The sequence below is a fragment of the Oncorhynchus mykiss genome, chromosome 16, assembly GCF_013265735.2.
Source record: "Oncorhynchus mykiss isolate Arlee chromosome 16, USDA_OmykA_1.1, whole genome shotgun sequence".
Taxonomy (NCBI): domain Eukaryota; kingdom Metazoa; phylum Chordata; class Actinopteri; order Salmoniformes; family Salmonidae; genus Oncorhynchus; species Oncorhynchus mykiss.
The window spans coordinates 34,139,150-34,165,728 of record NC_048580.1 but is presented as its reverse complement, the minus strand read 5'-3'; the positions used below and the strand labels follow the sequence as shown (position 1 = coordinate 34,165,728).

At 41.9% G+C, this 26,579-nt stretch overlaps 1 protein-coding gene across 2 annotated transcripts in view; it reads right to left on the bottom strand.

Moving 5' to 3' along the window:
* Positions 1-11,058: 11,058 nt before the first annotated feature.
* The window catches only part of LOC110491848 (MORN repeat-containing protein 1), an 80,742-nt gene continuing 65,221 nt past the window's right edge, over positions 11,059-26,579 (bottom strand). For both annotated transcript variants that reach the window (XM_021565656.2, XM_021565657.2), the window contains 2 exons: positions 16,892-16,962; positions 11,059-11,557 (listed from right to left, as the gene is read on the bottom strand). In XM_021565656.2, coding sequence (XP_021421331.2) covers positions 11,415-11,557; positions 16,892-16,962 — 214 coding nt within the window. In that variant the 3' untranslated portion in view covers positions 11,059-11,414. The remainder of the gene's footprint in view (positions 11,558-16,891; positions 16,963-26,579) is intronic.

Below are 26,579 nucleotides of genomic sequence, written 5' to 3'. Positions count from 1 at the left end.
TGATACATTTGCTCGTTGTATATATAATTAATTTTCGCAACTGTCTACGCGGTCTCTTTCTCACCTTTTCCCTTGCTTGTGGACTTCAGTGCAAAAAATACAAAACTGAAACATTTGTAGAACTATTCAGACCCTTTACTCAGTACTTTGTTGAAGCACCTTTGGCAGCGATTACAGCCTCTCTTCCTTGGGTATGACGCCACAAAATCGGCACACCTGTATTTGGAGAGTTTCTCCCATTCTTCTCTGCATATCCTCTCAAGCTCTGTCAGGTTGGATGGGGAGCATTGCTGCTCAGCTATTTTCAGGTCTCTCCAGAGATGTTCGATTGGATTCAAGTCCGGGCTCTGGCTGGGCCACTCAAGAACATTCAGAGACTTATCCCAAAGCCAATCCTGCGATGTCTAGGCTGTGTGCTTAGGGTCGTTGTCCTGTTGGAAGGCGAAACATCACCCCAGTCTGAGGTCCTGAGCGCTCGGGAGCAGGTTTTCATCAAGGATCTCTCTGTACTTGGCTCTGTTCATCTTTCCCTCATCCTGACTTGTTTCCCAGTCCCTACCGCTGAAAAACATCCCCACAGCATGATGCTACCACCACAATGCTTTACCGTAGAGATGGAATTCAATCGTGGTTTCATCAGACCAGAGAATCTTGTTTCTCATGATCTGAGAGTCCTTTAGGTGCCTTTTGGCAAACTCCAAGCGGACTATCATGTGCCTTTTACTGGCCACTCTACCACAAAGGTCTGATTGGTGGAGAGCTCCAGAGATGGTTGTCCTTCCAGAAGGTTCTTCCATCTCTACAGAGGAACTCTGGAGCTCTGTCAGTGACGATCGGGTCACCTACCTGACCATTGCTCAGTTTGGCCGTGCGGCCAGCTCTAGGAGGATTCTCCATTATCTATTAAATCTCCAGTTTGGGAATATTTTGGCTTCTCAGTAGATTACAACAGCGATGGAAAGAGAGTGTATGTTGCCAGCGCTCAATGACAATAGCCTACGCAGCTGCCAACACCTTAAACATGTTGACACATTTAGGGGCCAGCTGAGTGGCACTGCAGATCAGGGTTTGATTCCAGGCAGCAGGCAGTGACCGGGAGACCCATGAGGAAGTGCACAATTTGCCCAGCATCGTCCGGTTTAGGGGAAGGTTTGGCAGGCTGGGATGTCCTTGTCTCATCGCGCTCTAGCGACTCCTTGTGGCAGCCGGGAACATGCATGCTGACTTCAGTCGTCAGCTGTAGGGAGTTTCCTAAAACACGACTGGCTTCCGGATTAAGCGAGCAGCGTGTCAAGAAGCAGTGCGGCTGGGCGGGGTCGTGTTTTGGAGGACGCATGGCTCGAGACCTTCGCCTCTCTCTCGTCTGTGCGGAAGTTACAGCGATGGGACAACACTGTGACTACCAATTGGATATGATAACATTTGGGAGGAAAAAGGGTTGTTTTAGTTGTTAGTTGTTTTTAATAAATAATAATAATTACACATTTAAACCAAATATTCTACCACTGGTGCAAGACCAAATCCTCCACTCTTCATTCAGCCCTTTGCAGATGATTACAAGAGCGATAGGTATGTTTATAGCTGCGGATATGTGCTCATTATTGGTGGTTGAGAAGAATAGGGGGTTTCAGCACCTTGTGATAGTGCTCGAGCCACGTTATGGACCAAGTTCAGCAAACAGGTAGTACCCGCTCTATGTAAGCAAGCTAAAAGGTGAAGTTGTTTGTAAGAAGTCAATATTTTGTGTGGCCACCATCATTTTCCAGCACTGCCTTAACCCTCTTGGGAATGGAGTTCACCAGAGCTTCACAGGTTGCCACTGGAGTCCTCTTCCACTCCTCCATGACGACATCACAGAGCTGGTGGATGTTAGAGACCTTGCACTCCTCCACCTTCCGTTTGAGGATGCCCCACAGATGCTCAATAGGGTTTAGGTCTGGAGACATGCTTGGCCAGTCCATCACCTTTACCCTCAGCTTCTTTAGCAAGGCAGTGGCCGTTTTGGAGGTGTGTTTGGGGTCGTTATCATGTTGGAATACTGCCCTGCGGCCCAGTCTCTGAAGTGAGGGGTTCATGCTCTGCTTCAGTATGTCACATTACATGTTGGCATTCATGGTTCCCTCAATGAACTGTAGCTCCCCAGTGCCGGCAGCACTCATGCAGCCCCAGACCATGACACTCCCACCACCATGCTTGACTGTAGGCAAGACACAGTTGTCTTTGTACTCCTCACCTGGTTGCCGCCACACACGCTTGACACCATCTGAACCAAATAAGTTTATCTTGGTCTCATCAGACCACAGGACATGGTTCCAGTAATCCATGTCCTTAGTCTGCTTGTCTTCAGCAAACTGTTTGCGGCTTTCTTGTACATCAACTTTAGAAGAGGCTTCCTTCTGGGACGACAGCCATGCAGACCAATTTGATGCAGTGTACGGCGTATGGTCTGAGCACTGACAGGCTGACCCCCCACCCCTTCAACCTCTGCAGCAATGCTGGCAGCACTCATACGTCTATTTCCCAAAGACAACCTCTGGATATGATGCTGAGCACGTGCACTCAACTTCTTTGGTCGACCATGGCGAGGCCTGTTCTGAGTGGAACCTGTCCAGTTAAACCGCTGTATGGTCTTGGCCACCGTGCTGCAGCTCAGTTTCAGGGTCTTGGCAATCTTCTTATAGCCCAGGCCATCATTATGTAGAGCAACAATTCTTTTTTTCAGATCCTCAGAGGGTTCTTTGCCATGAGGTGCCATGTTGAACTTCCAGTGACCAGTCAGTATGAGGGAGTGTGAGAGCGATGACACCAAATTGAACATACCTGCTCCCCATTCACACCTGAGACCTTGTAACACTAACAAGTCACAAGACACCGGGGAGGGAAAATGGCTAATTGGGCCCAATTTGGACATTTTCACTTAGGGGTGTACTCACTTTTGTTGCCAGCGGTTTAGACATTAATGGCTGTGTGTTGAGTTATTTTGAGGGGACAGCAAAATTACACTGTTATACAAGCTGTACACTCACTACATTGTAGCAAAGTGTAATTTCTTCAGTGTTGTCACATGAAAAGATATACTCAAATATTTACAAAAATGTGAGGGGTGTACTCTCTCCGGTTTTATGATGAAACAAATTGTATATTTATATTTATTCCGCCACTGTGCGACTCGTCTTTTTGTTGTTAGGGCCTTATTGTAGGCCTATGTCACGCTGGTGTATGAACAACATAGGTTGTAATATGGCTTTTTTAATGGCTTCCCTAGTGTTTTTACGCACACCGCTACTTACTTTTGTTACATTTAGGGGAGCTAATGCCTCATTCAGGGAAGCTGAGCCCCCCCCACAAAACGCACCCTGAGTATACCCCTCTGGACACTGCAGTAGGATAGCTTGGACCATGGAACCATGAAGAGCATCCACTTCCATTACATTAAACCAGGCATGGTTATCTTTAATGTTAAGTTGTGGATGGATGGAGGACAATATACACTGAGTGTACAAAACATTAGCAACACCTTTTGTCCACCCACTTCTGTCATCAGAACAGCCTCAATTCGTCGGGGCACGGATTCTACAAGGTGTGGAAAGATGTTGGCCCATGTTGACTCCAATGCTTCCCATAGTTGTGTCAAGTCGGCTGGATGTCCTTTGGGTGGTGGACCTTGATTAAACACGGGAAACTGATGAGGGTAGAATAAACAGCAGCGTTGCAGTTCTTGACACACTCAAAGCGGTGCGCCTTGCACCTACTACCATACCCCGTTCAAAGGCACTTACATTTTTCTTGCCCATTCACAGCTAAATGGCACACATACACAATCCACGTATCAATTGACTCAAGGCTTATAAATCCTTCTTTAACCTGTCTCCTCCCCTTCTTCTACACTGATTAAAGTGGATTTTACAAGTGACATCAATAAGGGATCAAAGCTTTCACCTGGATTCACCGGGTCAGGTGTTCCTAATGTTTTGTACACTAAGTGTATATTTGCCTATTCTCACAAAGACATGACAAGAACATAATACCTGATTGGAAAGCTAATAAACTATGATGATCAGCTGGTGCCACAATATGGCTTTTGTAGCCCCTCTTTGGGCTAATCAATCAATGTGCAGTCTGATTGGCTACACATTAAACAGGTGACTAATTCACCGCCAACTATTGTGCAGTTTGATTGGCTACTCAATAATCACATGATTGATCCACTTCTGGATTTGAGGCAATCAGTAATGTCTTGACTGAAATTAAATTGAAACGCTTGTCTCTGATGCAGTGCCAATATAATTATCTAACTATTGTCAGATGTTTAATTGAATTTAGATAACTCAACACCCTTTTTATACAATAATACATGATATCTACGTAGGAGTTGTACATTTAATTTCACAATTATGATTTACCATGTCATGGCTTATCCTCAATTATTTATCCGAATGCATGTATAAATAACTGAATAGATAAGAGGGAAGGATGAATACATTTTATTTAAGTATTGCAATAACTGAGCCAGCATAACTTCTGCTGTTGTACCTTGGGGACACCAGTCATGTGGGAACACTAAAAACCTAATTACTAAACATGTTGTTGTTTTCTAAGCAGTGAGGTGTACATGCTATTTATCCTTGTGTTTCATTATGGTGCATTATTAAACTTTTAAATCTAATTGAGTCCAATTACTTTCATTACAGCCGAACACTTGAACCGAGGCAGGGGTTCAAATGCAGTATGTTATAAGCTATTGCTATTCCTTTGGAGAGAAACACAGGGGGGAATTCCAGCACAAGGTTAATGTCAGCCGTGATTTAGGTTCTCAGCTCGACCCGATCCAACGTTAATGAGCTGCACATGACACAGTCCAGGAGTGGAACAACAATATACAGGCATACCTTGAGAACAGAATTGGGTAACACGTCCATAAATGACGCCTCTCCATGAGAGCATGTTTCCTCCCATTAGCTTGTAAATAGCTGGTACAAGGTTCAATTACTTATACTGAGTGAAAGATATTTTTAAGTACTTATGGTGTTATCCCCCTTCCTCTCACGCCAATTATTATCACATACTTAATTTTTCATTGACTGTAGTAGTCTGACATCCTGGTCTTTCAAACATACTAAAATGAACATTTCTCAGGAATGACACCGTTCAGCACATGCATAACGGGTGAAAATAAACACACACAGCCCTGGAATAACCTCAATCCCTCGCAGCGTTGCCGTTGTTGCAATCTTATCTCAGGTACACAAACGTAAACCTGTCTCCCTCCATTTAGTATGATATATCATGTTTCGTATGGTATGTATTAATTTGTGAATTTCAATTATCCATGTCGTATGATATGTTACAAACTACAAATCATATATGTTATGAATTGCAATTTGTATAATATGTTACGAAATTGCAATACGTATGATATGTTACGAATTCTGAATTTGTTGTGAGCTAGGCTAGGGGTTTGGGTTCGGGGTTAAGGTTAGAGTTAGGGGTTACGGTTAGGGTTGGTAGTTAAGGTTAGGGGAAGGGTTAGCTAACATGCTAAGTTGCAAAGTAGCTAAAAAATAGTAAGTAGTTGCAAAGTTGCTAATTAGCTAAAACGCTAAAGTTGTCTGTTTTGTGATTCGAACACGCAACTTTTGGGTTCCAAGACATTTGCGTTATATGCCCACCTATCCTCCCTCCTTTTGTTTTCGGGTCATTTAAAAAAACATTCTGACATAAAGAGCACATATTCAACTTCAGAAAAAAAACAATTTTCACATCTCAAGAGGTTAAATAAAAAAATGACTATAGTAATTGCATATTAACTGCCAAATAAAGTAACAGGGTAGACCGTAACAGGGTTGATGATTTCATCTTAAATCAGCCATAAATCCCCATGTGACAGGGGATATGGAAGCTTGTTGTGGGCAACAAGGTGTGGCAATTGAATGCAAGCATCAGATTTTTATTTGATTGCTATCCTGTCTATCTTTGGGTAACAGAGGTTGAAGTGTTATGCTTGACCCACCCAGTTTTTCAGCATAAAACATCAGAAAAGTTACAAAAAGAGTAGAACTATGATTTAACTATGTTCAACATTTCTTTATATATATATATTTTTAAAGGAATTAGTTTTACCATATTAAAATGAGAGTTTTAATATGGAAAATATCCCCATGTGGTCTATATTAAAGGGCACTTCATTTAACATAACAGGCTTTTATTTTATATTAATATAACAGGCTTCACGTCTGAGTTCCAAATATTTCTAACGGTCACCCCAGCCTCTTGATACTCCCCATCCCGGATCCGGGAGCGTAATCATCGACTGACACTAATTAGCATAATGCAACGGACATAAATATTAGTAGAAAATATTCTTATTCATGAAAATCACAAGTGAAATATATTGAGACACAGCTTAGCATTTTGTTAATCACCCTGTCATCTCAGATTTTCAAAATATGCTTTACAGCCAAAGCAAGACAAGCATTTGTGTAAGTTTATCAATAGTCTAGCATAGCATTATGTCCAGCTAGCAGCAGGTAACTTGGTCACAAAAATAAAGAAAAGCAATCAAATTAAAACGTTTATCTTTGATGAGCTTCGGATGTTTTCAATCACGAGATTCCCAGTTAGATAGCCAATGTTCCTTTTTTCCCAAAATATTATTTTTGTAGGCGAAATAGCTCCGTTTGTTCTTCACGTTTGGCTGAGAAATTGACCGGAAATTGCGGTCACGAAAACGCCGAAAAATATTCCAAATTAGCTCCATAATATCGACAGAAACATGGCAAACGTTGTTTATAATCAATCCTTAAGGTGTTTTTCAAATATCTATTCGATAATATATCCACCATCCAACTAAAGCGGTCATATTTAGCTAACTCTCGGCTGACAGAAATCAAAATATGAATGAACTAATAGCAATTACTATTTACAATTTATCACATCACGGATGACCTCACCATTGATCAAAAATAATTGAGTAAAACACGTTCTACAAATCTAAAGTAATCTGATGATGGGTAGTTTATGCGTGCCACCATATTTGTTTTTTAGTGTCAAAGATAAGAGGTTACAAGATTAGTTGGGTTTGTTTGCAGTATGCGTGTTGAGGGGGGTGTGTCGTCTACCATCATTTATTTACATCATTCACTTCCGGAGGTTTACTCGAAAGATGAGCGAACCATCCCTTCACCTCGTTTTGTTATAACATCTTTGGACTGACAGACGTTTACATGACAATCAGAATGCATTGTATGATGTCAACAAACATGGTGCCACACATAGCTGGCAATTAGCTTGGCATTAGCTCATCATAATTAGTACAACTTTCATATGTGTCCATAACATTCTATGCAATAATTGGAAGGCATGTTTTGTCACCAGTACTTGAAAACATGTTAATAAAACAGTAAATATATAATCATACATACATACATACATACATACAGTGGGGCAAAAAAGTATTTAGTCAGCCACCAATTGTGCAAGTTCTCCCACTTAAAAAGATGAGAGGTCTGTAATTTTCATCATAGGTACACTTCAACTATGACAGACAAAATGAGAAAAAAAATCCAGAAAATCACGTTGTAGGATTTTTTATGAATTTATTTGCAAATTATGGTGGAAAATAAGTATTTGGTCACCTACAAACAAGCAAGATTTCTGGCTCTCACAGACCTGTAACTTCTTCTTTAAGAGGCTCCTCTGTCCTCCAATCGTTACCTGTATTAATGGCACCTGTTTGAACTTGTTATCAGTATAAAAGACACCTGTCCACAACCTCAAACAGTCACACTCCAAACTCCACTATGGCCAAGACCAAAGAGCTGTCAAAGGACACCAGAAACAAAATTGTAGACCTGCACCAGGCTGGGAAGACTGAATCTGCAATAGGTAAGCAGCTTGGTTTGAAGAAATCAACTGTGGGAGCAATTATTAGGAAATGGAAGACATACAAGACCACTGATAATCTCCCTCGATCTGGGGCTCCACGCAAAATCTCAGAGAGCTGGGACCAAAGTAACAAAGCCTACCATCAGTAACACACTACGCCGCCAGGGATTCAAATCCTGCAGTGCCAGACGTGTCCCCCTGCTTAAGCCAGTACATGTCCAGTCCCGTCTGAAGTTTGCTAGAGAGCATTTTGATGATCCAGAAGAAGATTGGGAGAATGTCATATGGTCAGATGAAACCTAAATATAACTTTTTGGTAAAAACTCAACTCGTCATGTTTGGAGGACAAAGAATGCTGAGTTGCATCCAAAGAACACCATACCTACTGTGAAGCATGGGGGTGGAAACATCAGGCTTTGGGGCTGTTTTTCTGCAAAGGGACCAGGACGACTGATTCGTGTAAAGGAAAGAATGAATGGGGCCATGTATCGTGAAATTTTGAGTGAAAACCTCCTTCCATCAGCAAGGGCTTTGAAGATGAAACATGGCTGGGTCTTTCAGCATGACAATGATCCAAAACACACCGCCCGGGCAACGAAGGAGTGGCTTCGTAAGAAGCATTTCAAGGTCCTGGAGTGGCCTAGGCAGTCTCCAGATCTCAACCCCATAGAAAATCTTTGCAGGGGTTGAAAGTCTGTGTTGTCCAGCAACAGCCCCAAAACATCACTGCTCTAGAGGAGATCTGCATGGAGGAATGGGCCAAAATACCAGAAACAGTGTATGAAAACCTTGTGAAGACTTACAGATAGCGTTTGACCTCTGTTATATACCCTTTCTTGGCAATGACAAAGTATTGAGATAAACTTTTGTTATTGACCAAATACTTATTTCCCACCATAATTTGCAAATAAATTCATAAAAAATCCTACAATGTGATTTTCTGGATTTTTTTCTCTAATTTTGTCTGTCATAGTTGAAGTGTACCTATGATGAAAATTACAGGCCTCTCTCATCTTTTTAAGTGGGGGAACTTGCACAATTGGTGGCTGACTAAATACTTTTTTGCCCCACTGTATGTATGTATGTATGTATGGATCATTATATATTTACTGTTTTATTAACATGTTTTCAAGTACTGGTGACAAAACATGCCTTCCAATTATTGCATATAATGTTATGGACACATATGAAAGTTGTACTAATTATGATGAGCTAATGCCAAGCTAATTGCCAGCTATGTGTGGCACCATGTTTGTTGACATCATACAATGCATTCTGATTGTCATGTAAACGTCTGTCAGTCCAAAGATGTTATAACAAAACGAGGTGAAGGGATGGTTCGCTCATCTTTCGAGTAAACCTCCGGAAGTGAATGATGTAAATAAATGATGGTAGACGACACACCCCCCTCAACACGCATACTGCAAACAAACCCAACTAATCTTGTAACCTCTTATCTTTGACACTAAAAAACAAATATGGTGGCACGCATAAACTACCCATCATCAGATTACTTTAGATTTGTAGAACGTGTTTTACTCAATTATTTTTGATCAATGGTGAGGTCATCCGTGATGTGATAAATTGTAAATAGTAATTGCTATTAGTTCATTCATATTTTGATTTCTGTCAGCCGAGAGTTAGCTAAATATGACCGCTTTAGTTAGGTCACTCTTACCTCAGTTAGCGCTACGACTAATGTAGCCTACATTTTCCAGTTTGGAAGAGAATTGTGTTATTCGGTCTCTACTTCTGTGAATGTCTGAACATTTGAGGACATAACATTGTAAAGACTGTGTTTGTGCCAAAACAATTCTGTGAAAAAACACAGTGTAACCAGCTCAAACGCTGACTGTTGTATCAATCGTAAGGGGACATTCTAAATAAGTGTTCTAATCACACCGGTTTGAGCGTACGCTGCAGGGACCACTGTAGAATGATCACCTGTGTGTTCGTATGTGTCAAAGGGTTAAAGGTCTACTTTGGTCAAAACCGCAAAAATAAAGCCTTTAAACTGTATAACTAATCAATGCACCATGTTATATCTGGAGTACTTTTCCTGTCTTATCCGGTGTCCTGTGTGATTTTTTAAGTATGCTCTCTCTAATTCTCTCTTTCTTTCTCTCTCTCAGAGGACCTGAGCCCTAAGACTATGCCTCAGGACTACCTGGCATGGTGACTACTTGCTGTCCCCAGTCCACCTGGTCGTGCTGCTGCTCGTTTCAACTGTTCTGCCTGCGGCTATGGAACCCTGACCTGTTCATCGGACGTGCTACCTGTCCCAGACCTGCTGTTTTCAACTCTCTAGAGACAGCAGGAGCGGTAGAGATACTCTCAATGATCGGCTATGAAAAGCCAGCTGACATTTACTCCTGAGGTGCTGACTTGTTGCACCCTCGACAACTACTGTGATTATTATTATTTGACCCTGCTGGTCATTTATGAACATTTGGGCATCTTGGCAGTGTTCTGTTATAATCTCCACCCGGCACAGCCAGAAGAGGACTGAAGAGGACACCCCTCATAGCCTGGTTCCTCTCTAGGTTTCTTCCTAGGTTTTGGCCTTTCTAAGGAGTTTTTCCTAGCCACCGTGCTTCTACACCTGCATTGCTTGCTGTTTGGGGTCTTAGGCTGGGTTTCTGTACAGCACTTTGAGATATCAGCTGACGTTACGAAGGGCTATATAAATACATTTGATTTGACCATCATACCAGGTCATTTAATGTTTAAAAACAAACAAAAATATGAATAAAGATATTTGGCTACAGAAGTGCCCTTTCTTACCAATCTCTACAGCTTCAGTTCAAAAACGAATCCTGTGAAATTACGTTAACACATACTGGGGGAGTTACTGGCTAGCTTAGCTAACGAACTAGCTATGTCGGTTGTGGCTCACATGACCAGAATGACACAGACAAACCACCAAAGGCACTCCCTATTTCTGTTTGAATATTGAGAAAGGGGTGGAGTTGGTCAGTTGTTCGTGCCCAAAGTCGACCTTTAAAATATCAAAAGGCACTCATTTCCCGGAACGACCCATTTGGCTTAAGTAACCTTCTGTCATACCAAATGTAACATATCATACTAATTGGCGGGTCAGAGATTTACAGTTACTATGTTATGTCTATTCTCTGAGGCCATGCTGGACCTTGAGTAATTATCATTCACCAGTCATTTTCATTTCACTCATTTTTATTTGAGGTTAAATGAGGCTGCTTCCAATCATATAGAACCTTATTAGAATAATTTAGGGCATTTCCAGTAAAGTATAAACTCTGCTGCTCTGTATCAATGAGGAACACTCTCCCAACTGTCACTAAAACCATGTCTGGATTCTTCCATACTGAAAACATGACCATGTATAAACAATTTGAAGTAATAAATGCCAAAGTTGATGTGACAGTTGATGCTAGAACAAACATGTTTATGTCCCATTGAAGAGTTTATTGTGAGGTTCTGAGTGCTGAAGGTCGTGTCATGCTTCTCTTCTAAAGTCTTCTATGAAAGTCTCTGACGTGTTGAGAAGGACGTCACTTACTCTTGGTTTTGTCCGTCTGGCTGTTTTTACTTTTGGTCTTGGCAGGAAACAAGCGCAGCAGGGCAAATGCTGGGGATAAGGTCTGGCCTTGAAATGGTGGGTTGGTTACATCTTTCACCATAATCACATATTCACCTATGGCAGAGAGAAAAAAGCAATTCAAATGTAAATATTAAGTGACATTGTACTCCCAACTCACAAAGGTTGAGGAAATATGGGTCTAGTCGTCAATGGGTTAACAGGTTGGCTGGTGGCTTCAGACTTGGTGCTCCCTAGGGTCAACGGGACTTTGTTTGATACAGAAGGTTGGCGTTGACTGCTGCAGTGATATGACCTTGTCTGAGACGAGGGGACAGTTACATTTCCATAATGTTTAACAGTATCAACACAATCATTTTGATCTGGATTAAATATCCTTTAGTACCTGAAGAAAATAATGAAGCTAATGCTAACTATAGCTGGTTGAGTTCATGTTTTATGTTGGATTCCATGAATGAAATCAAACCATAAATGACAGCACATAGGCAATGCAGTACCACAGCGATTGCACAGATAGAAAGGCTGTTCAGAAGCAAATGGTTCGCCACATGTGCAGAAAGATCACATCTGAGTTCACTTTCTTTCTTCCTTTGTCCTCTGGTAATAGGGCGGCGCACAATTGGCCCAGCGTCATCCAGGTTTGGCAGGGGTAGGCCGTCATTGTAAATAAGAATTTGTTATTAACTGACTAGCCTAGTTAAATAAAGGTGAAATAAAAAAAATTGTCAATCCGCCTTGCGTATATACACACCAGAAAGAGCGAGGCGGAGAGAGAGGGGACTATCACAGCTGACAGGGCATATCCCATGACATCACACTGTGTCCTGTAAATCCGCTGGGTTAACATGGCACAAAGACATCAGAGCCCTGGCCCTCTAGGCCGATAGGTTCCTCAGCTGTTGTCCTCTGGCCAACCGCTCCAGTCCACAGAGAGCTCAGCAGCAGTGGCAGCCAGGCGATCGTTTTACCGTGGGGCAGGCATTCTTCCTCCGGGCTATCACTTCATCATGGTTGCATCCCAAATAGCACCCTATTCCCTATGTAGTGTATTACTTTTGACCAGGGCACTATATAGCCCCCATAGGGTTCTGGTAAAAAAAAATTGTGCACTAGTGAAAAGGGTGCAATTTGGGACGTATACCATGCCTCCACACAGCGGCAAAGGTAGTGTTATGGGATAGAGGAATTAGGTCTGTAAGCTTAGGGGGTATAGTATCTATAGCGGGTAGGCTCCCCGAACATAAGCCCCACTTCCTGAGTTATGGGCCCGCCACACATGTCCCCTGACGTATGAAATATCACCGTCACTGGCTGAATGACTTGCTGAAGGAGAGTTTTGTGTGTGTCTTGTGTGTGTGGGTGCGTGCGTGTAAGAGGGTATAAAAGGCAAAATCTAAAACAGTTCGGAGAATATTCTTAACTTAAAGTGCAAGTCAAATTATTTTGCATTGTATATTTCGTATAGATAAACTATGTACAACTCATATACCATGCATAAGTAACTAGGGGAACGTCTAAATTTCACTTTTTTTGTTCACAATTGGTTGAACGTGCACGCAGACAGTATGCTAGTTAAATGCTAGATATGCTAGTTAAACATAATGCAGAGTGAGATTTCTCACACTTCGTATTGTGTTTGATCCTCCATCTTAGATAGTGTGTCCTTAGGCAAGGCTGGAAATATCATTAAGGAAAAATAAATCTACAAAACACTGAAGAGAGAGCATCTTTAGTTCCAAAAGCAGGAGGAACACAAAATTACAGAGCTGCTGCCTGTTCCATGCTCCTCGCCACAATGCTCCTAGAGACGACCAAGGAAAACATCCACAGAGGTCTACAGCACTGGAAATAAAACTCCAGCATGCAGGTTACTTCAGAGGGGAAGGGATATGGGCGGACAGGTGCTCAGTTTCTGCATGGTCGTCACCAATCTAATTTCATATCCCCCCATATATTTATGAGTCTTTTTATACATGAAACACTGTGAAAGGAGAGGGTAATGGAAATGCTGTAGGAAGCTCCGCTCTGTTATTATCTGTTAAACACTTGCCTTATACTTTCCTTTCATTTTTGTTTTTGATTTGCTTTCCACTTTGTTGCCAGGGGTCTGAAAGAAAGTTTCAATTCTTGAAAATGAGCAAAAGGCTTTACCTTGACCATAGGGCAGGTCTGACTTAATCTCACTTGGCAGAAGAGTCATGCCCATAGGGGGCACAAGGGCACGTGCCCCCTCACATTTTTCAGATGTTAAAGGGCAAGTCCACCACTTTTCAAATCATTTTCATTATCTCCAGTACAATACAAGTCAAGTCAAAGTCCAAAGGGCTTCTTAACAGCTTCTACCCCCAAGCCATAAGACTCCTGAACAGCTAATCAAAGGGCTACCCAGACCCCTCTTTTACGCTGCTGCAACTCTGTTTATAACCTATGCATAGTCACTTTAACTCTACCTACATGTACATACAGTATTACCTCAATTACCTCAACTAGCATGTACCCCGCACATTGACTCTGTACCGGTACCCCCTGTATATTTATTTATTTAACCAGGAAGGGCTCATTGAGATTTGAAATCTCTTTTTCAAGAGCGTCCTGCCAAGATAGGCAGCACCATGTCATTACACAATTACAGACAGACAACATGAAAAACTACAAGTAATCTAGTAAAAACCATAGAATTCACAAGTGTATAACAAAATCATAAAACAGCAAATTAAAAACATTGACAGGTCAGGGAAGCCTCAAAATATAGCCTCGCTTGTTATAAAATGTCCTCCCTCTGTCTAGAAACTTGTTTTCTTACTTTTTAATCCTACCCTGTGATGTCACAGAGAAGCATTTTTTTAGGACCTTGATTCTTATCTTTTTAACCAGAGATCATAGAAACACACCATTTTCACATATCTAGACACTGGTATGGAGCTGTAAATAATAAATGAGGTTGAAAAGTGGCGGAATTACCCTTTAAATGAATTACTAAACTTCATTTTCAAGCTCACATTTTCTCATAATTATTTAGAAAAAGATCTGTCATCTGTACTTTGCGGGGGCCACACTGACTGGACCACGCAAAGAGTACCCCCGTTCTCCCTAGTAAGCGGTTCACTCCAAGGTGCACCACAGAGCAAAAGATATGCTACGGTAGTGGAGGAGGAGAAAGAGTTTTCAATGACACACACAATGTTTGATTTTCGCTGCCGTTGATGTGCAGGACTCACAGGAGGTATGTTTGTAAATTAATTTGATCAAGCTATTGATTCCTTCTTGATGAATAAATAAAACAAACATGTTTTGATGTATCTTTGTAACACTAGCCACCTAGCAATTTTATGAAGTTGGCTTTAGCTAGCCAGCTAGATACTGTTGAAGTCGGAAGATTACATACACTTAGGTTGGAGTCATTAAAACTTGTTTTTCAACCACTCCACAAATGTCTTGTTAACAAACTATAGTTTTGGCAAGTCGGTTAGGACATCTATTTTGTGCATGACACAAGTCCTTTTTCCAACAATTGTTTACAGACAGATTATTTCACTTATAATTCACTGTATCACAATTCCAGTGGGTCAGAAGTTTAAATACACTAAGTTGACGGTGCCTTTAAACAGCTTGGAAAACTCCAGAAAATTATGTCATGGCTTTAGAAGCTTCTGATTGGCTAATTTACATAATTTCAGTCAATTGGAGGTGTACCTGTGGATGTATTTCAAGGCCTACCTTCAAACTCAGTGCCTCTTTGCGTGACATCATGGGAAAATCAAAAGAAATCAGCCAAGACATCAGAAAAACAATTGTAGACCTCCACAAGTCTGGTTCATCCTTGGGAGCAATTTCCAAACGCCTGAAGGTACCACATTCATCTGTACAAACAATAGTACGCAAGTGTAAACACCATGGGACCACGCAGCCGTCATACCGCTCAGGAAGGAGACGCGTTCTGTCTCCTAGATATGAACGAACTTTGGTGCAAAAAGTGCAAATCAATCCCAGAACAACAGCAAAGGACCTTGTGAAGATGCTGGAAGAAACAGGTAGAAAAGTATCTATATCCACAGTAAAACGAATGCTATATGAACATAACCTGAAAGGCCGCTCAGCAAGGAAGAAGCCACTGCTCCAAAACCGCCATAAAAAAAGCCAGACTACGGTTTGCAACTGCACATGCGGACAAAGAACACACTTTTTGGAGAAATGTCCTCTGGTCTGATGAAACAAAAATAGAACTGTTTGGCCATAATAGCCATTGTTATGTTTGGAGGAAAAAGGGGGAGGCTTGCAAGCAGAAGAACACTATCCCAACCGTGAAGCACAGGGGTGGCAGCATCATGTTGTGGGGGTGCTTTCTTGCAGGAGTGACTGGTGCACTTAAAAAAATAGATGGCATCATGAGGCAGGAAAATGATGTGGATATATTGAAGCAACATCTCCAGACATCAGTCAGGAAGTTAAAGCTTGGATGCAAATGGGTCTTCCAAATGGACCATGACCCCAAGCATACTTTCAAAGTTGTGGCAAAATGGCTTAAGGACAACAATGACAAGGTATTGGAGTGGCCATCACAAAGCCCTGACCTCAATCCTATAGAACATTTGTGGGCAGAACTGAAAAGTGTGTGCGTGCAAGGAGGCCTACAAACGTGACTCAGTTACACCAGCTCTGTCAGGAGGAATGGGCCAAAATTCACCCAACTTATTGTGGGAAGCTTGTGGAAGGCTACCCGAAACATTTGACCCAAGTGAAACAATTTAAAGGCAATGCTACCAAATACTAATTGAGTGTATGTAAACTTCTGACCCACTGGGAATGTGATGAAAGAAATAAAATCTGAAATAAATCTCTACTATTATTCTGACATTTCACATTCTTCAAATAAAGTGGTGATCCTAACTGACCTAAAACAGGGAATTTGTACTAGGATTAAATATCAGGAATTGTGAAAAACTGAGTTTAAATGTATTTGGCTAAGGTGTATGTAAACTTCCGACTTCAACTGTAGGTTCCCAATCTCCCAACCTCATAACTAGCTACCAAGCCATTTCAGACTATCAATCATCAAGTTAGAGTAGCTTGTCTAACTATCTTAGCTGACATGTCTGCTGGCAAGGTTGCTAGACTTTAGAAAATACTCAAATTGCTTTAATTCTTGGGTTGTGACACTATATACCAGTGTAGCAGTTTTACTAAACTCCTAAGACATAAGCGTTCTTAATGAATCAATGTGCATCATTCATTAAAATGACAATTGAAAAGGTAAAAAGCTATGCTTAGATGACCTATGCAGGATTATTATTTTACATAGAATTGGGCATAATGATTGTGCTCTAGATTACAGATGTTTGAAAAACTTGCAGACTTCCGGAGGGCCTCCCCCCACATCCTCACGTACTTCGTGCCGCCTCTAAAATAATGCGTGCAAGACGCCTTTGTCACCTGGCCTCACACTCCTGCTGTCAATGGAGCTTTTCTTTGTGTTGCTGGTAAAACAAGACCCCGTGCTTGACCTGCAGAGAGAGAGAGAGAGAAAGAGCTTCATCAATTCATTTAAAGAACATCACGGAATCGGGACCTACAAATCAATCGATTAAACTGGGCACAGAGCCCATTTAATCCACTGTTATCTATTGCCACAAAAAACCCATAGTGACCTTCACAAATATTTTAGCATGGGAAAGATAGAATCAAACAGTACATATTATGTTTTTAGCGGAGTACGGAAGAGATCTTACAGAGTAGTAAGGGTCTTGCTATCTCGACTGCATTGATACATACATGCATATGAACGCTGCATAAGATCAAAAAGATATTGAGAGGGCCATAAGAGAGGATTATAGACCTCACCAGCTTATAGTCCAAAAAACTATGGCGAAAATGAATGGGGAAAGAATAGGTTTTTGGGTAAACAATGAAAATAAGGTCCGAGATTAACACACGCTTAGGAGATCTTATTTTGTTCTATGAAATAATATCTGTCAGTTAACATGACCTTTATGAAGCCTTTATGTGCTTTTTTAAATTACATAAATGCTTGAAAATTTTACGTTTGCTGATGAAGATGATCTCATAGAACAAAACGTATAAGATCTCCTAAGCCTACGTTTACCACAGACCTTATTTTCTGAGTTCATCCAAAAACCCAGGTGGGCAACTTTCACTGGGGACGGGGGGGACATGATCCCCCCCACATTCTAAAATTGCTTTATCATTGCACAGTGATACAAAAAGCACCTCACAGTAGTTGGTTAAGCTGTTTGGCGTTCTGAAAGGCTGGCTTATAAGACAAGCATGGTGCTGCTGTCTGTAGCTGCCGTCTGTGTGTGTGTTGCGCCTTTTGCTCCAATTTGTAAAAGCAAACAGAGCAGAAACTGGCTACTCTTTATTTGATTGATGTAGCCGGCAAGGTAACTGCTTTTTTACTTAAAATGTTAAAAATTATTTATTCCCAGGGCTGAGCATTGTAACTGACATGTACCGTTAGCTAATGTTTCATCCCCTCTCAACTGATGTTCTGTCTGAAGGGAATGAACTTGCTAGCTAGCTATTACGGTAGCTACTAGAGCCAGTTCAGCTCTGTTAGGCAGCAGTATCTAACAGCTGTTGGGTGTATGGAAAAGTTTTGTAGGCGTTTTTTGTTTTTTTAAATGTACCATTAGCTAACTTTAGCTAATATTTTTGTCTCAATCACACGAGACCTGAATCAAACAATGAAACCAGCAGCCAAACAATTAAAGACTGATTTTCTGACGTTTTTTGACAGCCCAATGTGAATTTTTATTAGAGTCAGTATAGCAATGTAAGGTTATTGATCTGTCAGTTTCCCTAGCTATTTCCCTATCTTTTCACAATGACACGGTATAAACAGCTCTACAGGCTACACTGTCATGGTGCACAGTCAGTACACAACACTATGCTCATCATGTTTATGTCCCAGCAGTGTCATACAGCCAGGGAAGACCCGTCTGCGAAACTCAGTTGAGATTTGCTGTATATTAGTGAATCAGTGAATGGATACAAAGTTCCACACAATACCCCATAATGAGTAGCCTAGTGGTTAGAGTGTTGGACTAGTAACCGGAAGGTTGCAAGTTCAAACCCCCGAGCTGACAAGGTACAAATCTGTCGTTCTGCCCCTGAACAGGCAGTTAACCCACTGTTCCTAGGCCGTCATTGAAAATAAGAATTTGTTCTTAACTGACTTGCCTAAAGGTTAAAGGTTAAAAAAAAATTCAAAAAATAAAACTGAAATATCACATTTACATAAATATTCAGACCCTTTACTCAGTACTTTGTTGAAACACCTTTGGCAGCGATTACAACCTCGAGTCTGCTTGGCACAACTGTATTTAGGGAGTTTCTCCCATTCTTCTCTGCAGATCCTCTCAAGATTTGGTCGGGTTGGATGGGGAGCCTCGCTGCACAGCTATTTTCAGGTAATTCTAGAGATGTTCGACCGGCATCAAGTCCAGGCTCTGGCTGGGCCCCTCAAGGACATTCAGAGACTTGTCCCGAAACCACTCCTGCATTGTCTTGGCTGTGTGCTTAGGGTCGTTTCCTGTTGGAAGGTGAACCTTTGCCCCAGTCTGAGGTCCTGAGCGATCTGGAGCAGGTTTTCATCAAGGATCTCCCTGTACTTTGCTCCTTTCATCTTTCCCTCAATCCTGACTATTCTCCCAGTCCCTGCCACTGAAAAACATACCCAAAGCATGCTGCCACCACCACCATACTTCACCGTAGGAATGGTGCCAGGTTTCCGCCAGACGTGACACTTGGCATTCAGGCCAAATAGTTTTATCTTGGTTTCCTCAGACCAGAAGATCTTGTTTCTCATGATCCGAGAGTCCTTTAGGTGCCTTTTGGCAAACTCCAAGCGGGCTGTTATATGCCTTTTACTGTGGCTTCCGTCTGGCCACTCTACCATAAAGACCTGATTGGTAGAGTGCTGTAGAGATGGTTGTCCTTCTGGAAGGTTCTCCCATCTCCACAGAGGAACTCTGGAGCTCTGTCAGAGTGACCATCGAGTTCTTGGTCACCTCCCTGACCAAGGCCCATCTACCCTGACTGCTCAGATTGGCCATGGAGCCAGCTCTAGGTGGTTTCAAACTTCTTCAATTTAAGATGACGAGGCCACTGTGTTCTTGTGGACCTTCAATGCTGCAGAAATGTTTTGGTACCTCAGATCTGTGCTTCAACACAATCATGTCTCGGAGCTCTACAGACAATTCCTTCGACCTCATCGCATGGTTTTTGCTCTGTCATGCACTGTCAACTGTGGGACCTTATATAGACAGGTGAGTACCTTTCCAAGTCATGTCCAATCAATTGAATTTACCACTGGTGGACTCCAAGTTGTAGAAACATTTCAAGGATGAGTAATGGAAACAAGATGCACCTAAGCACAATTTGGACTCTCATAGCAACGGGTCTGAATATTTATGTAAATAAGGTATTTCTGTTTATTTTTTATACATTTACAAACATTTCTCAAAAAAGGGGTCTGAATACTTTCCAAATGCACTGTAAGTGTAGCTATGACAGCAGTCAAAAAGAGTCCACTATTGTCAGCTCATGCTTACATTGTGTGCATCTTTAATTTAGCCGTTATCCCTTGTTGACATAAATCTTCGTAACTTTCACTTGCTTGACACACTAACATACTTTTTTTTGGGTGTAGTGTGGAATAGTTTACGGTTTTCTCTCTATTGTGTCCCTGTTGTCTTGTCATTCTTCAGCACTGTTGTGGAATACAACGGCTGTGCATGTGCCTTATTTTGAGCAGAGGGTGGGAGCTCCCGTCTCACTTTGTGGCTTGTTTTCTTTGCAAGCAACTTGTTCACCAATGACAGTGAAGTGAAGAAATTGTACATGGTGACACTTCTCTCCTTGCCAATGTAAGGTTCTACAAGTCTCATCGCCACATTCTACGACACTGCTGCCTGATGTGAATATTTTCCCAGATATTGAAAGCCGTTCAGCATGCACAATTACGCACACTCTCAATGTGTAGCCTACTTCAAGTAGGCCAAGAGTAGACTGATGAGACGGCTTGGATTATGTTGACTGATATAGGGTACATACCATTTTGAGATTATAATTACACTGAACAAAAATATAAACGCGACATGCAACAATTTCAAAATCTTACTGAATTGAAATAAATTCATTAGGCCCTAATCTGTGGATTTCACTGGAAATACAGATATGCATCTGTTGGTCAAAGATACTGTACCTTATAAAATAAAAGTAGGATCAGAAAACCAGTCAGTATCTGGTGTGACCACCATTTGCCTCATGCAGTGTGACACATCTCCTTCGCATAGAGTTGATCAGGCTGTTGATTGTGGCCTGAGGAATGTTGTCCCACCCCTCTTCAATGGCTGTGTGAAGTTGCTGGATATTGGCGGGAACTGGAACACGCTGTCGTAAAGGTCGATCCAGAGCATCCCAAACAGGCTCAATGGGTGACATGTCTGGTGAGCATGCAGGCCATGAAAGAACTGGGACATTTTCAGCTTGCAGAAATTGTAGACTTGCGACATGGGGCCATGATTTAACATGCTGAATCAGGAGGTGATTGGGGCGGATGAATGGCACGATACTGGGCCTCAGGATCTCGTCACGGTATCTCTGTGTATTCAAATTGCCATCTATAAAATGCAGTTGTGTTAGTTGTCCGGAGCTTATGTCTACCAATATCATAACCCCACCGCCACCACGGGGCACTCTGTTCACAACGTTGACATGAGCAAACGTCTGCCATCTGCCCGGTACAGTTGAACGCAGGATTCATCCATGAAGATCACACTCCTCCAGCATGCCAGTGGTCATCGAAGGCGAGTATTTGCCCACTGAAGTTGGTAAAGGCGGAGAACTGCTGGTGAGGACGACGAGCACGCAGATGAGCTTCACTGAGATGGTTTCTGACAGTTTTTGCAGAAATTCTTCAGTTGCGCCAACCCACAGTTTGTCTGGGTGGCTGGTCTCAGATGATCCAACAGGTGAAGAAGCCGTATGTGGAGTACTTGGGCTGGCGTGGTTACACGTGGTCTGCGGTTTTGAGTCCGGTTGGACGTTCTGCCATATTCTCTAAAACGACTTTGGAGGTGGCTTATGCTAGAGAAATGAACATTCAATTCTCCGGCAACAGCGCTGATTATGACAAAACTGCACAACTAGTCTAAAGAAGGTCAGTTTTATTGCTTCTTTAATCAGAACAACATTTTCAGCTGTGCTAACATAATTGCAAAAGGGTTTTCTAATGATCAATTAGCCTTTTAAAATTATAAACTTGGATTAGCTAACACAACGTGCCATTGGAACACAGGAGTGATGGTTGCTGATAATGGGCCTCTGTACGCCTATGTGGATATTCCATAAAAAAAAATCTGCCATTTCCAGCTACAATAGTCATTTACAACATTAACAATGTCTACACTGTATTTCTGATCAATTTGATGTTATTTTAAAAGGACAAAAAAAATAGCTTTTCTTTTAAAAACAAGGACATTTCTAAGTGACCCCACACTTTTGAACAGTAGTGTATGAAAAGCATAGAATTAGCTTCCAAATCAGATTCCATTATTTTCTCGAGCTATGCTTATAATTGAGGGATGATTGGTCCCTTGGTCATGCCGAAACCTACCAAAAAGAGCAAAGGTGGGTATCATGCCCAGCAATATGATTGGAATCATTTAGTCACCTCAAAAAATAATTTCATTAACTGATCCCTTGCCATTTTCACAGCTTGTCAGGCAAGACCTCAGAATAAACGTGTGTCATGTGACATAAGTACCCTTACGACACCTCCTCCATTGTTGCCAGAGTCTCCCTCGACTCCTATGAAAAGGATACGCCATCATGAGGTCTCCGATAGTGCTCCGAGTTACTGCCCAGATAACACAGACGACTTCATCAACAACGACAGGTAATGTATGTTATGTGAAATCTGAAGAGTTCTATACACGGATTGACAAAATAGGAGGCTATAATTCCCCAGCCAAGCAGATACAATTAGTAGACAAATTTTGGTTGTGAAGTGCATTAGCAAAAAGCTTTGTCCTTTCTTCATGGAGGCTTGCAAGATGCTGTGAAGTCCAGACTGACAGGCTTGATACTGATGTCTCTGATTAGAAAGAGACCTGGAACTCTGCATAAAACATTTTCTAGACACAACTTTTACTTGTATTGTCTTCTGCACTAGGATCAGGGAACTCCTGTTGTATACAGGACACCACACAGGAAGATTTGACCACTCTGACATGTTTGCCAAGGTAGCCCCATCACCACCAGACAAAATGCAGATAGGCACAACATCTGTATCGGCTGGAAATGACCATGAACGATGAAATGTGCACATTGTTACAATAGCAGAACACTGCTTCTATGGTATTACGTAAAGTGTTGTTTATTCTATACATGGACCTCACTACATTTGAAAAGGTATCAAAACACTTCATTTAAAATATCTACGTAAATTCAGCAATTGCATTCTCCTCATATTACTCTGTAGGCTTCTGACCTATTCAGAGCCTCCTCCAGCATCTCACCATACATCTATTAGTTATTGAACTCCAGCTGCCGGGGTTTGTTTGTTGTGATTGAGCGGGGGGAACAGCGCATGCATGTTTCTGACAGATGGGTGTGTCTTAGTGGTGGCAAGGACACAGCCAAGACACACCCACATCAAACCACACCACCAAGCCAACTGAAGTTTGGCTTCTGTCATGGCCACCACCATTTCTTGAGGAGCAAGCCAAAAAATGAAGCCAAGTTCCCCTTTAAGTGTCCTGAAGTCAGCCGGCACCCTTGTTACACATTTAACTTATTTTGCCGATTTCAAGATGTATTTAAGGACATTGAGTTGTAATAAGGTGAGGTTACATTCTTCCCATTCCTTTTGGAAATGAAGACTGTTGAGGTTTTGGGCGAATATGCAATACATTCCTTGGAAGTCAGGCTGACTGTAGGACACTTTAATGATATGGAAATGACAGAAATGTTGATTTGGGCTGAACTATCACTATTAACTAGTTAACTCTCTAATAGTGACTTGTGATTTAACATTCTGTTCCTGCCCCCACAGCATCTTGGGGCAAGTACATAACAATCCCAGGGCTGACATCTCCTAAAAAATAGTTTATTCAGAACCTTTCTTTTGGTATTTAATTCCTCTATAATCAATATCAGCTTAATAGAAAAACAGAACAGTAATATTAAATGAAACTAAGCTTTTGAAAAGTACAGACAGACACACTAAAGTAGCCAACATATATACTATATGTAATGAAATAGACAGGTAAAACTCTTAATTTCAAGAACTCTACATACATTAACGCTCCTACTGTCCACATGGGGGTTCATTAATATGGTGGACTTTGAGCTATTTCCTTCCAGCAGTGGAAAAACATGTCAGAAGACAGATCCAAGCTAAGTTATATAACCCACTCAATTCAATAGGAAATAATTAAACACGATTCAAATACTGTACGTAATAGGTTACTCAAGGTCCCTCATTTCAAACAAAGCCTTTTTTACTTCGGCTCCAAGATTACATTTCTGTATTTTCTGTAACCTGAGATTGACTGAAAGGCTGTGCAAGCCTATACTTTGGAGAGGAAGTTATGGGGGAAGTCAAGGCATTGTTGAAGGCTGAAGAAAGAGCCGCAAAAACAGAACCAAGATATAGAACACCCCCCCCCCCCCCCCCCCAAAGGGTCCACGATTTTTCATACTATATTTCATATTGTCCATAAACAACCAATGTGACATTTTGGAAGGAACTGTCGGTGTGTGAATAATTATTTTCGCTCATTTAGGTTTTAGCCTTGAAAAATAAAAAATAAAAACTCTGCAAGGATTTAAGGGACTGGGTTCTAATGATGGAATTACATTGGTTAGCAGTAGTCGTGCATGAGAGTGGTCTGGTTTTTCTATGGAGTATAGCGATTATTGTGGGGTTGTTTTGCTTTGGAATCCGAGACTCTGTCGCATTATGAAGCCGTCACATAATGGCTTTCCTGTCACAAGGCTGTCTGTTGCCATTCCTTTGCTTTTTCCGCAACTCTGAGGCCCTATGGCATTATGCTGGCGTACCAATGCAAGAGATTTCACTATTGCGGTTGAAAAGCTTTCAAAAGATGAGAACGCTGCGGGACTAAAGGAAGGGAGGGTTCAAACCTGTGGTTTCAGACATGGGGCCTTCAAAATACGCAGTGGTGCCATTCTGAGGAAACTAGCCCTAGACCTACTTCTGTGAATAAGAACATGGAGATGGAGCTGGGGGTGTAAGAAGGAGGGGGGGGGGGAGAGGCATTGTAAACATCCCCCCCCCGTCAGCCACCTAGGGTTCCTACAGCTGGAGAGCACATTCCAAAGATCTTTACGAAAAAAGACAGAGGGAAAAAAAATCAAGGTTACAAAGGACCCCTGGGAGATACAGTCCCCCCCCCACACCCCCGGCTGTTCCTTTTCAGTGAATACACAAGGTGATGGGTATGTCTTTGAGAGTGCGCTTCTCTGTCTGGGGGGGCGGGGGGGATCCCTTTCCTTTACTATACGTCTTGTCGAGACAGCGGCAGAAGACGAAAGAGACGGAGAAGCGGGAGAGTGAAAGAGCGAGAACCCATGGAGTGCAGAGGTTTATTGTAAACAGGATATGGAGCTGCCTTTTGAGAGGGGGACGTCACTCAAGGGGCGACCAATGATCCCTGTAATTCGCCTTTACTCAATTCACCTGATGCAACAAATCAAAGACGTAACTTTTCACGGTTCCACCATCTAGGTAGGATGTAACTTTTCACGGTTCCACCATCTAGGTAGGATGTAACTTTTCAACATTCCACCATCTAGGTAGGATGTAGCTTCACCGTTCCACCATCTAGGTAGGATGTAACTTTTTACGGTTCCACCATCTAGGTAGGATGTAACTTTTCACAGTTCCACCATCTAGGTAGGATGTAACTTTTCACGGTTCCACCATCTAGGTAGGATGTAACTTTTCAACATTCCACCATCTAGGTAGGATGTAGCTTCACCGTTCCACCATCTAGGTAGGATGTAACTTTTTACGGTTCCACCATCTAGGGAGGATGTAACTTTTCACGGTTCCACCATCTAGGTAGGATGTAACTTTTCACGGTTCCACCATCTAGGTAGGATGTAACTTTTCACCATTCCACCATCTAGGTAGGATATAACTTTTCACGGTTCCACCATCTAGGTAGGATGTAACTTTTCACAGTTCCACCATCTAGGTAGGATGTAACTTTTCACCGTTCCACCATCTAGGTAGGATGTAACTTTTTACGGTTCCACCATCTAGGTAGGATGTAACTTTTTACGGTTCCACCATCTAGGTAGGATGTAACTTTTTACGGTTCCACCATCTAGGTAGGATGTAACTTTTTACGGTTCCACCATCTAGGTAGGATGTAACTTTTTACGGTTCCACCATCTAGGTAGGATGTAACTTTTTACGGTTCCACCATCTAGGTAGGATGTAACTTTTTACGGTTCCACCATCTAGGTAGGATGTAACTTTTTACGGTTCCACCATCTAGGTAGGATGTAACTTTTTACGGTTCCACCATCTAGGTAGGATGTAACTTTTTACGGTTCCACCATCTAGGTAGGATGTAACTTTTTACGGTTCCACCATCTAGGTAGGATGTAACTTTTTACGGTTCCACCATCTAGGTAGGATGTAACTTTTTACGGTTCCACCATCTAGGTAGGATGTAACTTTTTACGGTTCCACCATCTAGGTAGGATGTAACTTTTTACGGTTCCACCATCTAGGTAGGATGTAACTTTTTACGGTTCCACCATCTAGGTAGGATGTAACTTTTTACGGTTCCACCATCTAGGTAGGATGTAACTTTTTACGGTTCCACCATCTAGGTAGGATGTAACTTTTCAACATTCCACCATCTAGGTAGGATGTAACTTCACCGTTCCACCATCTAGGTAGGATGTAACTTTTTACGGTTCCACCATTTAGGGAGGATGTAACTTTTCACGGTTCCACCATCTAGGTAGGATGTAACTTTTCACAGTTTCACCATCTAGGTAGGATGTAACTTTTCACGGTTCCACCATCTAGGTAGGATGTAACTTTTCACAGTTC